Source organism: Lissotriton vulgaris, chromosome 3_2 (genome assembly GCF_964263255.1).
Source record: "Lissotriton vulgaris chromosome 3_2, aLisVul1.2, whole genome shotgun sequence".
NCBI classification, from domain to species: domain Eukaryota; kingdom Metazoa; phylum Chordata; class Amphibia; order Caudata; family Salamandridae; genus Lissotriton; species Lissotriton vulgaris.
The window spans coordinates 262,533,576-262,551,263 of record NC_141690.1 but is presented as its reverse complement, the minus strand read 5'-3'; the positions used below and the strand labels follow the sequence as shown (position 1 = coordinate 262,551,263).

Genomic DNA, 17,688 nt, shown 5'->3' with positions numbered 1-17,688 from the left:
CAAGGCCCTTTCAGCCTTTTTCTCCTCTATGGCCAATTTCCTGTCCTCCATTCTTAACTGGACCATCTGCAGTTTGAATTCTCTCTCCTCCCTCCTCTCTATCAGCTCTTCTGGTAACATGTTGTGGGAAGAGACACCACTCCCTGCCATACCTGGGGGCTCCATTCTAGGGGGCAAGTCACCCCCCTTCCACTGCAGATGACTCCTTAGGGTGGTCTTCTCCAGGTCTCTCCAACCCATCATTATCCTTTCCTGTGGCTTCAACCAGTGTTTGGTGGGTTTCTACCCATGCCCTTGGCGCCTTTTGCAACTCCACCTTCCTGGTGGTGCTCTTGGCAGGAATTCATCTTTCCCTGCTGAACTCCTTGAGCTGGACCACAGTGTTGGCATCCATGTTAGCCAAACTCCCTTCTTGCAGGTGTGGTCTCAAATATAACATTCAGAGAAAGGATTTAGAAAAAGCAAGAAATAGTCAATCAGGTAGAATTTAAAAAAGCAAAACAAATTAGTGTTAATTTATTTATGTGGGGTGGTAGTGTCAGAAAAAGTTACTGTATAGCACTGCACAAACGCAATTTCAATCCTACTGCTGAACGCCAGTGTAGGAAATTGTGTTGTTAGTTGACGGAAGTGTAAGTCCTAGTCAAGCAACAATGATAACTCTGTCAGGGTAACGCACAAGCAAACTCCAAGATAATCTGTGCCCACCCAGTTGGTAGCTCGGCACAGAGAAGTCAGGTTTAACTTAGAGGCAATGTGTAAAGTCTGTGTGCAACACTTCAAAGAGCAAAGCATTGAAACACACAAAAAAAGGACCCTTTAACAGACTTAGAATGATAGAGTGGATTTTAATAAATGAACCAAGACCAAAATGACAATAATTTAATTAGTAGAACTGGGGATATTACATTTTAAATAGCACCAAAAAGCACAAAGTGCTTTAGGGGAGATCTGGTTGCATTGGATTTGGACAAAGTCACAAGTTCAGACCACAATGGAGCATGGGCCGGCCACAGGGACTCAGAATAGAGTACCTTAAATAAAGGTTGTAGAGCATTGTGGTGATTCAGGTTGAGGAAGTGCCTGTCATCTAAACTGATGCGCCGTCCCGGGATGTGGTGAGGCTGCAGTGCGAGGTCCTGATTTATAATCATCGATGTTCCTGTCAACAAGACTCGCGATGGGAAGTCTGATGTCTGGGATGCGGTGCACAGCTGGCAATGCATCGGTTCAGACGAGTTGCAAGGCTGCAATGCGGATTCCAACATCGTTGTCGAGGCTGCTGTCAACGAGAGATGCAAGAACCTGAGCTGTGAATGTGCTGATATGCATGGTCGATGCAAAAGATACGAGTATCTGTGGGGGGGGATGCGGGTCTTTGCAACTGGCCCAATATATGCAGCAGCTGTAATGCATTGGTTCTGCTCGTGGATGCCTGATCAGCCAAGGAGATGCATCGGTTCTGCTTCAAGATGCACCACTCAGCAGAGAAGAAGCGTCGGTTCCGCTGGACTGGGGAAGCACCACTTGGCAGGGCAGATTCATAAAAGGCAGAGTCCAGGTGCAGTTGCAAGATGACTGGAACCCTGCTATGTTGCTGAGGCTTCAGAACAGGAGGCCAGCCAACTAGCCCTTGGAGTCACTTTGGATTCAAGTGATGCAGGTCTAGTCCTTCTCACCCAGGCAAGAGAGTAGCAGGAAGCAGGTCAGCACAGCAAAGCAGGAGTCCAGCAGAGCAGTGGCAGTCCTTCAGCAGAACAGTCGTCTTTCTTCCTGGCAGAGTATCCATAGGTACAGAAGTGTACTGAAGTGGTGGTGTCTGAGGTCCTTCTTTTATACCCGGTTCTGCCTTTGGAGTGCAGAGAAGCTTCTAGAGGCATGCCTTTGATGTTTACAGGTGCTCTAGCTATCCTTCTCTGGCTCCTGACTACAAGGGGTATGCAGTCATTTGGGTGGGACATGACACAGTGTATTCAGGTGTAATTGAGGCTGAGTCCAGCTCTTCCCTCCCATCCTGCCAGTGATGTCCTATTCAGTCACACTCATGCTCCTATTGCGTGTGGCTGTCTCGGAGGAATACACGGAGCCCAACTACCAACTATACCCAGTCATTTGACCAGAGGCAAACTGCAGGCACCAAATGGCTACGGCAATAATATGCCAACTTTCTAAAAGTGCCATTTTTAGAAATGTAATTTAAAATAAAACTTCGCTATAAGTTAGGATTAAGTTATATCTTCTCATTTGGAAATTACACTTATAAAATGATGCAATAAGGTAACTCCCATGTTATCCTATGGGAGATATAGACCTTGCAGTAGTGAAAGACTAATTTCAGAGTTTGTCACTACTGCGACATGTAAAACATAAAAGTACATAACCAACTTTTTAAATACATTACACCCTGCCCTCTGAGCTGTGCCTTCCTTAGGGGTGCCTTTACGTATTAAAAAGAAAGGTTTGGCCTTTCAAAAGGCTTACTTTGTCAGGTTGGAATAGGAGTTTAAAGTGCGCACGTAGGCTGCAATGGCAGACCAGAGACATGTTTAAAGTGGTACAGAAGTGGGTGGCACAATCTGTACTGCAAGCCCACTAGTAGCATTTAATTTACAGGCCCTGAGCACATGTAGTGCAATTTCCTAGGGACTGATAAGTAAATTAAATAAACCAGTTGTGGATAAGCCAATATTATCATGTTTAGAGGAGAGAACACATGGGTTTTAGAACTGGTTAGCAGTGGTAAAGTTCTCAGAGTCCTAATTCCAGCAAAAACGCGCTAAGAAAGGGAGGAGTATGAAGGCAAAATTCAGGGGGAATACTAAGTCTGACAGGTCTAACAACTTGCCATTTTGATTACAAAAACACAAATAATCAGGGACCAGACAATTTATCACGAGGCAAATACAGAGAAACAACATTGTATTTGTTATACTTCCTTTCACCCCTGAGGCGGAAGCCGGGGGCCCTTCAGCACTCTTGCTCTATTTTGAATTCTGCTATGTGCTAACTGGCGGTTATTGATTTCTAATAACCTGACTTTTAAAAATTGGAAATATTTTAACCGGATCGATTTTAGGTATCCAGTTGGCCCTACCTTGGTGCAAGAACAACGTTGCCCAGGGCGGCCTCTTCCCCCCTCCTCAGCTGTCAAAGCACCGATAGTTTCGGGCGCTGGGCACTGAACTCACTTTGGGCGCCATCTTGGGTAGGGGTAGGATCGCGGTCTAGATGATCGACGATCCCGCCCTCCCAGGGTACAAAAGGAGTCCTATCTCGCTTAATCGAGGTATTTGTTATACTTCCTTTCACCCCTGAGGCGGAAGCCGGGGCCCTTCAGCACTCTTGCTCTATTTTGAATTCTGCTATGTGCTAACTGGTGGTTATTGATTTCTAATAACCTGACTTTTAAAAATTGTAAATATTTTAACCGGATCGATTTTAGGTATCCAGTTGGCCCTACCTTGGTGCAAGAACAACGTTGCCCAGGGCGGCCTCTTCCCCCCTCCTCAGCTGTCAAAGCGCCGATAGTTTCGGGCGCTGGGCGCTGAACTCACTTTGGGCGCCATCTTGGGTAGGGGTAGGATCGCGGTCTAGATGATCGACGATCCCACCCTCCTCACGCCCCCTACAGTGGATATAAACATCAGAATCCCCCGTCCGCGCAGCGGGTGGGCGCAGCGGGCGCGCCGGCGGCGCGCCAAAGGCAAGCCCGTCTGCGCCCATCCGCGACCGGACGGGACCAGGGGCCACACCCCCTGTGCAGGGCGGACCAGAATGTAGCAGATCGATATGGTATGACTCTACCACTTTAAAAAACTTAATGCCTCCAATTAATCATGCCTGTCGGCATTCTATCCATCCCGACTCTCCTTCTGGGACCTGCTCTCACTGTAAATTCTCACTGTCCAGCTATCAAGATAAGCTATACTCTGTCAAAACCTACAGAATGTTTCTTTTAAATTGTCGATCATTGACTAAACATGCTGCGCAAATGCCTCTCCTGCTAGAGAAGAATGAGCCAGATGTAATATTTCTGACAGAGACGTGGTTAAAAGACGCATCTGACCCTGATATTACTTCCATCTTGCAAATGGGATACACTTTGCAGAGATTAGATAGATTAGAAGGTAGAGGAGGTGGCTTAGGCATCCTCCTTAAAAATCACTACCTCTGTAGGACCTCATCGGCCGCTATCTCTAACTGTGAGAGTATGCTCTTTACACTTGAATTCTCACCTACAGACTCATTTTCTGGTGCTCTTATCTACCGCCCCCCTAATCAAGTAGGAGATTTTATTGATTCACTTCAATCTAAGATAGCTGACTTAGTGGTTAGTAGATCCTATTTCTCAATATTAGGAGATATAAATATCCACTTAGATGACCCCAACAACTCTACGGCTAGTGCATTTTGGGATAGTATGGCAGCTCTCCAGATCATACAGAAAGGTTTTGAACCTACACACGAAAAGGGTCATCTTCTTGATGGGGTACTCAGTAATGATAATAGACTGGAAGTAGGGACCCCACTGCCTCTTACCTGGACAGACCACTATTTAATACCCATACAGTGGACTCCAGCTATGTCACTACAGCCCCCCCCTCGCACTACCCTACTTGGGAGAGACTGGTCTAAAGTCTCCCCAGTTCAATGGGCTAACCTGCTCTCCGCGGCCCCCCCCCAAAATGTGGCAGACCCGGCACTGCAGTATGAGAACTACATCAATTGGCTGTGCACAGCCCTGGACTCTATTGCACCTATTAAAGCCCTCAAAGAAAAAACTAAATCTAAGGACTCACCCTGGTACACTCCCCAACTTAAAGAACTAAAAAGGGTGTGCAGAAGACTTGAAAGAAATTGGAGGATCTCCCGTAGTAAGATAGACAAAACCACTCATCTTGAAGCCATCAAAAAATATAAAACAGAAATTAGACGTACCAAAACCTTATACTTCGAGGAAAAAATCTTAACTGCCTCCAACTCTTCCAGAGAAATCTTTCGGATAGCCAAATTCCTGATTGACATTCCCCCGGTTCCTGCTGACCCGAGTAAAGCTCAGGCTCGCTGTGAGAGTCAAGCGGAGTACTTTCATAGCAAAATACAAAAAATTGCCTCTGCTTTTCAACCACCTAATCTATCCCAGGATTTGGGAACCACCTCACTAAACGCCATGGCTCCAAAATTAGATGAGTTTCCACTGTTGGATGAGAACTCACTTGGGGCTATCATGTCGAAAATTAAATCAGGATCTCCTACGGATCCTGCCCCTCCCTGCCAGCTAGTAAAAATTGAGAATACCATCAAACCTGTTATTCTTAACATTTTAAATACTTCTATTATTACAGGCTCAGTACCCACTGCGTGGAAATGTGCACAAGTTAAGGCTCTGCTGAAGAAACCCACTCTGGACCCGGAAAATATGGCCAATTATCGGCCTATTTCCCTCCTTCCGTGGATCAGCAAACTCTTAGAAAAACACATAAACACGTCTATTACTCAATTTTTAGAGAATCATCATCTTCTCCACGATTCCCAAGCCGGATTTCGTCCCAAATTGGGAACTGAGGCGGCCCTCCTGGCAGTAACTGAGCTAGCCAGGAAACAAATGGACCAAGGCGGCACCACAGCAATTATGCTACTCGATCTTAGTGCCGCCTTCGACACTGTTAACACCAGCATTCTCCTTCATCGCCTTTTTCAGATGGGAATTTCTGGGAAGGCCATGCACTGGCTCCAGTCCTTTCTGGAGAATCGCTCCTTTAAGGTTGTTGAGGGCACTACCTACTCAAAAGTCTGGCCCTTGGATCAAGGTGTACCCCAGGGCTCTGCTTTGAGCCCTACTCTTTTTAATATTTATATGCAGCCTTTAGCTGATATAGTGCACTCATTCGGCCTTGATATAGTAACCTATGCCGATGATACGCAATTAGTCGTATCTATGAATCAGGCAGACTCTTCCTCTTCCAATCTAAGTAACTGTCTGGTAGCGGTGGCTCAGTGGATGGCTACCTCGCATTTAAAATTGAATGGCGAGAAAACTGAGCTCATGGTGTTAGGCAATTCAGCCATTTCCAGTCCTTTGTTAGACTGGCCACCCAGTAAAAAGAGCCTAGGTATTTGGTTGGACTCCAACCTCAGCTTCATGCAGCAAGCTACTACTCTCTCCGCCATATGCTTCGGGCTCATGCGTATGCTAAGAAAGGTGTTGCCTCTTCTCCCCTTTGAAGCTCGCAGAATAATGGTTCAAGCCATTATTTTGTCTCGTTTGGATTATGGGAACTCCCTATACTTAGGAGCTCCCTCATTTACAATAAAAAAGTTACAGGTGACACAAAACGCCGCAGCCCGCCTCCTATTAGGCCTCAACAAACGAGAATCAGCTACCATGGCCCTGAGGAAACTGCACTGGCTTCCTGTTAAGGCCAGAGTGTTGTTTAAATCTCTATGTATCATGCATAAAGCCATGTGGAAGAATGCTGCCAATATGATCTGCTCCCTGGCAAAACCCTACCTTCCTCACAGATCTTTGAGATCTAGTACTGCTTTCCTGGCTACTGTCAACAAGATCAGACGTACCAGATGGGGCGGACGTTCCTTCTCCTGAAAAGCCGCAAAGGAATGGAACTCTCTGCCCACTCTCCTTCGCAGTGAACCAAGCCTTTTAAAATTTCGGAAGGATCTGAAAACCTACCTGTTCATTTAACTTCTTCCCTTTTCTATTAGTATGACGGTACTCAGCGCTACGAGGCCTCCGGGTTGTTTGCGCTCTATAAAACCCGATTAATAATAATAATAATAATAATAACAAGGAGAAATAAAAATGTTTCATGCCATTAACAGCCATAAACAAACATTTTTTTATTGTTCGTGTTAAGTATTTGATTGTTGTGCAAATGAGAGTAGCGGACTAAACGCTGCTGATAGTTATGTTTTTTCCTATTTTCAGATCCCCTTCTATAGAGGAGACCGTAGAAGGTGGAATGACACACCAGAGTGGCCACCTGAGAGGATGAATAGAAATAGAACAAGCCATGCCCTCAGGAGCAAGTACGGGTCCATTACATGTCTCCTCATGCGAGTAGTCTGCGGCCCTATATTAATTCACGGAGTGTACGCACAACAGTGTCATCCAAGCTATCTACCCAAATACTAACAGCACAGTGTAGCAGGTTGCAAAAAAGTAAGGACATTGCCTAGTATATCAAAGAGGTCAAAAACCACCTTGTAGTTATCAGGAGTGCCTTCCTTGGTTGCCACAAAGATCATTCCTTGAGTCAGGATTCTGCCACAAAGAGGCCTCCTGGGTGTAAAATCCTGCAACGCTAAAGTGTGGCTGGAGCAAAGACAGACATACAACAGGGCAGCTCTCAGGCCAGAGGCTTGTTAGGGAGGCAGGATTTACAATTTCATTTCATTGTGTGGTTTGGTATGTGGATGTTTGCCTACGCCTGGTTCCTGCTAATATCTGTTGGAGCTGTCTGTCAACATATGTATTATCCCGGTGTCTGTGTATTAATATGAATTTATGTGTGTGTGTGTGTATGTGTGTTTGCGTGTGTGCATGTGTGTGTACATGGGTGCATACACAGACGTTTCTGCTTGTGAAAGTGTGCATAGGTTCTGTGTCTGCACTGATTATAAGATGCATGAATATATGCATTGGTGTGTAGATGTATTAACTATGTGTTAGTATGTATATACGTAGATATATGCGTGTGAGTGTGCATGAGATTACATGTGTATGACTATATGCTTGGTACAATTCATCATTATGTTTAGATACTTTTCAAAAATTACTTTTAGTCGCTTCGTACGTTTGATGAATGTGTATTACTCACGCTTCTGGGTGCCGTGGTAGAAGTAGGAAAAGCCGCTGACAGTTTCTGAATTAGCTTGGACTGCTGTTGGTAAGTCAGAGGTACCCCCCTTCAGATAGCAAGAAAACCTAGAAAAATGGATAAACACAAGGACTCAGTATTATCACATGGGGCAGGAGACAGGTGACTATGGAAATACAACAGGACCCACTGTCACTGCACTGGCAGGAGACAGGTGACTGTAGAAATACAACAGGACCCATTGTCACTGCACTGGCAGGAGACAGGTGACTGTAGAAATACAACAGGACCCATTGTCACTGCACTGGCAGGAGACAGGTGACTGTAGAAATACAACAGAACCCATTATCACTGCACTGGCAGGAGACAGGTGACTGTAGAAAAACGGTAGAAAAAACAAAATGGAGGAGTACCACCAGTGAGAATTCACAAGTCGCTGTATCGGTGGACGGTTTTCACAAAGTAGAGGAAAACTCTTTTTCTTAAAAACCCCTCACTCATCACCTAGTGATGACATGCTTCATCATCGGGGTCCACCCTAATGACCTAGCGTCATCAGGGTGTGCTTCAACACCTGATTACAGTGGAGCAGGTTGTGAGTGGTGGTGCGTGAAAAATGAAAAAAATCAGTGTGTTAAAAATTGTCCTGGTTTGAACTTGTAAAATAAAGATTTTTTATTGGCAAGCAACTGGACAATATTAAAATCGTGGCGAGATAAAATAGGGCAACGATGAGCCCGTGTATCTCTGTAAATAATAGGGTCTATGTGTCAGGACTGTAGAAAAACAACAGGACCCATTGTCACTGCACTGGCAGGAGACAGGTGACTGTAGAAATACAACAGGACCCACTGGCAGGAGACAGGAGACAGGTGACTGTAGAAATACAACAGAACCCATTATCACTGCACTGGCAGGAGACAGGTGACTGTAGAAAAACAACAGAACCCATTGTCACTGCACTGGAAGGAGACAGGAGACAGGTGACTGTAGAAATACAACAGAATCCATTGTCACTGCACTGGCAGGAGACAGGTGACTGTAGAAATACAACAGGACCCATTGTCACTGCACTGGCAGGAGACAGGTGACTGTAGAAATACAACAGGACCCATTGTCACTGCACTGGCAGGAGACAGGTGACTGTAGAAATACAACAGGACCCATTGTCACTGCACTGGCAGGAGACAGATGACTGTAGAGGTTGTAAGTAAGCGAGCACTGGGAGGGAGACCAGTGTATAGGCCCACCGGATTGTGGACCGGATAAAGAGAGAGAGCACTGGGGCTGCAGCCCAGTGTTTATGGCACGCCGGATTGCGTGTCGAGTGAGCACTGAGGGTGATTAGTGTGTATGGCACGCCGGATTGCGTGTCGAGTGAGCACTGAGGGTGATCAGTGTGTAATGGTAAATAATCAGAACTGCCGCAGGGTAGATTAGTCTGGACCCATGTGGTCGCAAGACTATGAGGTATGAGTGTGGTGTAGGGCATGGATGTCCTTAGTAATCAGTGAGTATTCCTAGTAATCCCTATAGATTTAGTGGTGTTTCTGATGATATGAGCTTGTATATTGCGAGTTCCCCATCCTCAGGTAGGTACCCAGGTGCCTGGATAGATGGGTCCTGAGGAGGGAGGTGGTTACGTTTTGGCCAGGTTGGTGTTGCTCAGTGAGCTGGTTCTATCTGGTCTGAGAATCTGGTCATTACAGCATCCTAGGACCGGTTTCTGGCTATCAGCCATCATCAGCCAGGATAGCTTGGCTCCAGTGGCAAAGTGAGCACGGGAGCCACGGCTGGGCATACCCTTCCCACATAGGGCGAGCAGCAAAACACACAAGGTGATGGACGGAATGTTGGACAATGGCAAAACATTCACCCCCAGTCACAGATCTGGGTTTAATCCATCGTTAATTTGCTCACCAAGCCACCCCAGCTCAGAAATGACCATATGCAAATCAGTCTTGACTCTGTGCCTCATGGGAACAGTCCAGCCCGAACTGCCAAGCCATGTCTTCCCTGGACCGAAATCAGGCATCCTAGGACCGGTTTCTGGCTATCAGCCATCATCAGCCAGGATAGCTTGACTCCAGTGGCGTAATGAGCAGGGGACCCACGTCTGGGCATACCCTTCCCACATAGGGCGAACAGCAAAACACACAAGATGATGGACAGAATGTTATACAATGGCAAAACATTCACCCCCAGTCACAGATCTGAGTTTAATCCATCGGTATTTTCCTCACCAAGCCACCAGACTGATTTGCATAGGGCCATGTCTGAACTGGGGTGGTGGAATGAGCTAAAGAATGGTGATGGATTAAACCCAGATCAGTTGACAGGGGGTGAGAGTTTGATTTGCTCAAATGCTCCATCCATCATCCCCTTTAGTATCGCTTTGTTCGCCCTAAATTGGCAGGGTATGCCCAGATGTGGGTCCCTTGCTCACTCTACCACTGGATTCAAGGCAGCCTGGCTGATGAGGATTATGAATCCAAAACCGGTCCCAGGATGCCTGATTCCGGTCCAAGTAAGACATGGCTTGGCAGTTCGGGCTGGACTGTTCCCATGAGGCACAGGGTCAGACTAATTTGCATATGGCCATGTCTGAACTGGGGTGGTGGAATGAGCTAAAGAATGGTGATGGATTAAACCCAGATCAGTTGACTGGGGGTGAGATCTTGATTTGCTCAAACGCTCAATCCATCATCCCCTTTGGTATCGCTTTGTTCGCCCTAAGTTGGCGGGGTATGCCCAGACGTAGGTCCCTTGCTCACTCTACCACTGGATTCAAGACAGCCTAGCTGATGAGGATTATGAATCCGAAACCGGTCCCAGGATGCTTGATTCCGGTCCAGGGAAGACATGGCTAGGCAGTTCGGGCTGGACTGTTCTCATGAGGCACAGGGTCAGACTGATTTGCATATGGCCACGTCTGAACTGGGGTGGTGGAGTGAGCTAAAGAACGGTGATGGATTAAACCCAGATCAGTTGACTAGGGGTGAGTGTTTGATTTGCTCAAATGCTCCATCCATCATCTCCTATGGAAATACAACAGGACCCACTGTCACTGCAAGGGCAGAAGGAAGGTGACACAAAGATCATCTGAAATTATATCAATGGCCCAAGATGCGTTTTGCTGGTGTTTCATGTGAAACGTTCATGCAATGGCATATCTTATGTCAAAAAATAAGCCAGGCAAGATTTCAGGAGGAGAAAATGTCCCTCTATTTCACATTCATGGTCGAACCTGTCCCCGCTACAAATGTTTTAAAATTTCACAATACAAACGTTAACACATTTCATGAAATAAGCATAAAGTACAGTTTATGATTTTCAAACATTTTTCAAGCACAATTACGTTCTCATCCATAGCCTAGCCAATATGTGGGTTCTATTCTATGGTAATGTAAACAATGGAATCCTAACAGTACCTGTACGCCAGTGTATCGTCAAGTTTATCCCAATATACTGGGGTCACACCTGCTAACTCTCCATAGCACCAAAGTATATATATGTAACCCCCCTTTTCTGACAAAAGGAGCCTGGCAGGTATTGCTCGTTCCCTCCAGTGAGTTCTGCCCGATTCGACAGGAAGTGTGAGGAGTCAGACAGACTTCTAAGAGTATCCCTTATCGGCAAGTGACCAATATATTGATTTCTGCCGCTGAACCCCAAAGTCCAAAGGTACACACAAGGAATCGTACTTTACTATATACAACGTTTTTTTGCATTATTTTTCTACAAATCATATACGTCAGACTGATTATAATTAGTATGAACAACTCAGCAGTCATTATGCAAATGAAGGCCCATTTTAGAAATGTCTCAAACATACATTGCTAACCGACTAATCTATTTCGTACACAAAAAGCATGAAATGTTATTAGCCATCTAACTATATGGCGGTGTAGTTTAGCTAAGCTGTCTTATGCCACGCCATGTAGGTAGTCCTCACGTACCTCAAGTTGGTGTTGTGTCAGCAGTCAAAAGACAATTATTCAACATTTCCCCAGTGCTTAATTTCAGCCGGTGGTTTCCTGTGCTCAGCATAAGCACTTAATCATCAACACTGATGCTTTTCATGAGCACCAGTGAGCAAGTTGTGTGTTTAATAATAATAATAATAATATGTATTTATTCATGGGGAGATTAGGTGACTTGTCCAGAATCACAGGATGTGGAGCCATCGAGACACAAACCTGGTTCCCCAGCTCTGGAGTCGCCAGCTCTGGCCGTTACGCCACATTGGTTCCACGTTTTCATGGTTAGTAGTTGGTTCTGTTTTAGACGGTGGCGTAAGCTGCCTCCTGATGAGTGCCCCGGCACTTATTTTTTAAATTTTTTTTATTGAGTGGTCTACCGTGTCAAAAGCCCCTGATAGATCCAGGAGCACCAACATCACTGATGCCCCTGAATCCAACGTCATCCTTACTGAATCAGCCCCTTCTAATAACATCCACTCCACCCCCAAAACAATTAGTAAGAAATTTTACATTTACGAAGCCAATAGTTCTAAGTCTCACAAATGTGAGACCTATTGCATTGGAAAAACTTTTTTAACTAGTAATCGCATTTGCAGATTGGTGGAGAAAGGGGGCTGGGCCTCCAACCAGTGCCAGGAGGGCTACTTGGCCCCCAAAGTCCCTCAGGACTTCATCCCCCAACCCGTAGAGTGCTAGGAGGCGTGTTTGCAGAGTGATGGAGAAAGGGGGAATGGCCTCCCCAGACCTCTTAGCAATCCCAATGTGTGGGGCTTACTGGAGGTGACAGGAGGGTTAGTTGGCCCCAAGGATTTCCTTGGGAGCCAACTACCCCTCCTATTACCTCCAGTAAGTCCCAGACAGCAGGATTGCTAAGTTCTGATAGCAGGCCACAACCCCTTTGTCTACCACTCTACAAACGCGCTCGCTGGCAGAATGTATGATGTTACTATGCAATCAATTACCCTGCAGTAGGTTACTACGTGGACGGTACATCGTCCACGTTGTTACCATGCATGGCTTTACATCGCAAGTTGTTTCTCCGACTTGCGCTAGATGGCGCACTGGACTTAGGAATAGTATAAATTACTATTCCTACTCCAGTTAGCGCAACAGCAGGGAATGTGTTGGATTTAAAATTCAACACATTCCCTGGTGATGTGCGCCATCTAGCGCAAGTCATTGAAATGACTTGCGCTGTTATGACATGAGTGGTAACAGCGCGGACGATGTAACATCCACTTTTTTATCTACCTCCTGGTATTACTAGTGTTGTAAATGCTGTTTACATTCCTGGCGTGCTCTTTGATGGGGATTGAAGTCCCATTTGCTGATGGGGGTCCTCAGGGGCCAACTAGCCTACCTGTTACCTCCAGTAAGCCCTACACAGTGAGGTTGCAGAGAGGTGCTCACAGGCAATGCCCCATTCACCACCACTCTACAAATGCATCTCCTGGTGCGCTCTTGGTTTAATGATTAAAGCCCAGGGAGGTGGGGGTCCCCGGAACACGGAAAGAGGAACCAGTAACAGATTCACCCGTCTGTCGTTCTCAAGATTTCCCGACCAGGATTTCCACTGGTCACTATCATCGCTACCCATTAATACTGCTGTGATGATAACTGAATTCGCAAGAACTCTCGCAACAACACTCCTTTTCTTCTGAGCCCTGAGGAGTCGCGGGAAGACTGTCACCCTGTGCTACGAAACATGTATCGGCTGGTTTTCGTTTGAACATTAAAGACACCTTACAAAACTACCACTTTCAAGAACACAAATTATTATGAATTGTATTGTTTGATTTAAAGGCTTTGTGTCCATTATATCATATGTCCACATTGACATTTTTTGATCAATAACAAGAGTGTGCATAGGTGTTTGTCTCATACTTCACACAGTGGCAGCCCAGGCTATCACCGTAATTGGGGGGTTATAAGGCTTATTCCCTCCACCTTTTTCAACCTCACATCTCACTAGAATTCACTTCTATGTAGCGCTAATAATTAGCTATGCGCCCTTTCTCTAACCTGACTAAAAACCCTTCATCTACACCCTCAACGCTCTTGGTTTAATGATTAAAGCCCAGGGAGGTGACGGTCCCCAGGGCTGCACGGGACCCGTATGCCCCCACCACATTTTATTAAGAAAGCCCAGGGGAGGTGGCAGGCTTCGGGGGTTGCAGGGGATCCCGCATCTATGTACAACATTACCCCCGGGACCAGGTCCAACCGGGGGCTTAAATAAAATGAAGCGCTGGAGCCCATGCTTTGTTTCAAAAAACCTCTGCTGGTCTTGCGCACCCAGTGAGAATCTCACCTAAAATGTAAAAATATATATATATATTTTGCCCCTGAGGGGCCCTGTGGGAGCCCCCAGAGCAGGTTCACCCAGGTCACAGGATGGCTGCCAACACTTCCTGATTGGAACTGTTGGCAGCCAATCAGATCTCATGCTCAAGATCGGGAGGGTTTGCAGATCCTTTGTGAAGAAAATATGGATATCTGTAAAAGTTTACATTTCACAGGAACTACAAGAACGGATTTACACCATTTTACAAACACAACGCTTACTAGACCAAGAGCTACCCTGTTGTCAAATTTGGAGTAATTCCATTCAGCAGTTCAGGCCGTAGCTTTCTAAGGTATCCTATGGAAATTAACATGGAGAAAACGTGTTTTGGCCCCCCTTTATTCTCTTGCCTTGCTTGATGTATCAACCCAACACTCCCAACACCAAAGCTAAAAATTTCGCGAAGATTCATAAAACGGCGCCAAAGATATTGGCAAAAAAAGTGCTTTTTGAATAGAAACAAGGTCCTAACTATGACCACCTACTGGCGACTGTCAGTAGGTAACATATATACATCTATACTACTATTATAAAGAGAGAACAGAAACCTTTTGGCAAGGTAAACTCGAGAACCACAGCGCCAATCCACACACCCAATACATTGTTGGAATCCTCAGGGTGTGTAGATGGACATAGGCGACATAAAATAAAACTAAAACGTAAATTAAAAAAATGTAATTTAAAAACAAAGTAGTCCCCTAAAACTAGCTCCGGCCGCGACGTAGTGCTAACCGCAACCTAGACGTGCGTGATGACGACAGGCGGGGAGGAGCGGTGCTGAGCGACGAGGAGTGGCGGTGAAGTCCGGAGCAGGCGGCTCAGGTAAGGCAAAGGCGAGGCGGGAGGCGGGAGGCAGTCTGGGCAATGTTGGGGCGGGCGGGGGCGGCGAGGCGGGAGGGAGGCAGTCTGTGCAATGTTGGGGTGGGCGGGGGCGGCGAGGCGGGAGGTGGGAGGGAGGCGGTCTGGGCAATGTCAGGGCGGGCTGGGGCCCGGGCGGGAGTGCACAGAAGCATAAAATGCTGCCCCCAGCCCCCTTCTGCCCCGGGCAGCGCCGGGGCGGGCTGCTAGTATATATATAAACAAGTGTTATTATGTACACAATGTAATTTCAATTATTTATTTGTGCTTCCATACAACCTGGTCGCATCCCCCTGTGGGGCACTCCTCGAAGTGAATAGTGTTATAGATTTCAGTTGGTGTTTCGGAAATAATGTTCATACAAAATGTTGCATAAAGTTCTTTGTTTTGAATTTTATTTATTCATATAGGTTTTTCATTTTGATTGAAGCAGTAAAATCAAATCATTTTTTCGTTTTCAAAATATCTTTAACTTTGTCGCCAATGCATTTCGAGCACAAATTGCTCTTCATCAGGGAGAAGTTCCTATAACAAAGAATGTACGCTGACTTACTGATACATTACTGAACGATTAAAGTAAACAAACAAAACAAATATAGATTCCAAAGGTAAATAAGGTGTGTAGGTGAATCATGCTCGTGTTACATGCTTAAGTGCGAGCTTGTGCAATTTGGAAACGTGTGTTTGGTACACACGAGTGTAGAAACGGGTCTGATGTCTCGCTGTCAGAATTCTGCAAAGTAAACTTCAAAGCAAACTTATGTTTGGCGGTCTTCAATTAACATTTACACGCTAAGCGTTAGTAAAATGCTTGAGTGGCAGAAAAACCTCGAAGTTTAGAAACGCTCTCCCCTAAGTCAGCGGATGGCTTTCACGGTATATAATATTAAACTTACTTGAAAAAGGGATCTCGCACTCTCTTACGGGAGTCTGTTCGGTGCCGACGGTGTTCTAAGGAAGTGTTTGTTTGTTTGTAAGGTTGTAGCATGTCACGTAACATGTGGGGTAAACAGAAAAGATGGACTAGCGCTAATAAGAAACACGGCGGATATGTTAAAGTGTGAAAACACAGTGATCTTAAAGGGGAAACAACTGATATGTAACACTCATAAATATAAATGAGATGTAATGAAAACGCATGTGAGATGCTATATAAAGTGTAAAAAGTGGAGGTATATGCATCATAAAAGTGCAAAACAATTATAATACCTGATATTAAGCATCTTAGAACAGTTCAATTGTGCAAAACTACTGATGCCTGGTACTATAGGTCACAGGCATATTCCACTCTTTCATTCAGTCCAAACGGTTTCTGTGACTGTAACTTCACCAGCCAGTAGTTTTCTCTTCGTAACAGTTGTTTGTTATTATCACGACCTTCAATTTTGTCAATTTTCTCCAGTACCATGAATTTTAATTGTGAAATGTTGTGGTGTTGTTCCATAAAGTGGACGGCCACTGTAGACTTCTTGTTTTGGGTTCTAATGTTGGATTTATGCTCATTGATCCTCAGACTTATTTTTCTTTCTGTCTTCCCTACGTAAACTTTGCCGCAGGGGCACTTAAGTAAATACACAACATTGGATGTTTCACATGTAGCTTTGACTCTTATTTTGATTTGGTTACCTTTCATAGAGTGATTTATAATTGTGCCTTGAAAAATGTTGTTGCAATTTTGGCAGTTAAGGTATGGCTTGGTTCCAGTATATGTTAAAAGAGGTGGTTGTTTTTGTTTCAAAATTGCTCCCAATTTTTTTTGGCGAGTATAGGCAAATATTGGGAATTGTAGGAATGATTCTCTGAAGTCTGGCTCCATGGTTAGTATCGGCCAATGTTTCTTTATTATCCTTTTGAATTTGCAACTGGAAGTTGAAAATTTAGAAACAACCACAATTCTGGCATTTTCTTTCTTCATTTTTTGTGTCAATGCTTTTTCATGTGAGATAGATGTGCATTTGTAATGGCTTTGTTTATAGTTTGTTGCGGATAACCTCGGTCTTTGAATCTTTCAGCCATCTCATGGACTCTGATGTTCGATAATACTTGGTCCGATACTATACGTTTGATTCTCAGCATTTGAGATGTAGGAAGATGTTCTTTGAGTGAGGGTTGGTGGTGACTTGAGAATTGCAAGAGATAATTTTTATCGGTATGTTTTCTGTAGATATCCGTTTTCAAAGTGGTATCAGTTTTCTGAATTAGTACATCCAAGAAAGTGATATTTGTGTCCGATGTTGTACTTTTGAATTGTAGATGTTCATTGAATGTATTCCATAATTCTAGCACCTTTTCGGCTTCCTCTTTAGGCCCACTCCACACCATAAAGATATCATCTATAAAGCGATGATATGCAATGATTCGATGTTTCCAGTCTTGATTTGTCAAAATGTATGTGTTCTCAAATTTTTCCATCACCAAATTTGCGTACCCCGGCGCCATACAGTTTACCATAGACGTTCCGCTAAGTTGGAGGAACCAGTCCTCCTTCCATCTAAAGTAGCTTTGGTACAAAGTGGAGTGTACCAATTCAATTAGGAATATTTGCATCTGGTTGTCCAGGTCCGAGTTGAGAAGGGTTTGTTCAATAGCTTCTAACCCCATGTTGTGGGGAATAGAGGTATATAATGCTTTTACATCAGCAGTACATAGTGTAATATTGTCATCT

The 17,688-nt window shown here is 45.0% G+C and overlaps 1 protein-coding gene across 1 annotated transcript in view; it reads right to left on the bottom strand.

Moving 5' to 3' along the window:
* LOC147725644 (plasma kallikrein-like) overlaps positions 1–17,688 on the bottom strand; it is a 179,631-nt gene that overhangs the window by 130,769 nt on the left and 31,174 nt on the right. The window contains exon 4 of the mRNA XM_086964474.1: positions 7,839–7,945. Within this exon, the coding sequence (XP_086820600.1) occupies positions 7,839–7,945 (107 nt within the window). The remainder of the gene's footprint in view (positions 1–7,838; positions 7,946–17,688) is intronic.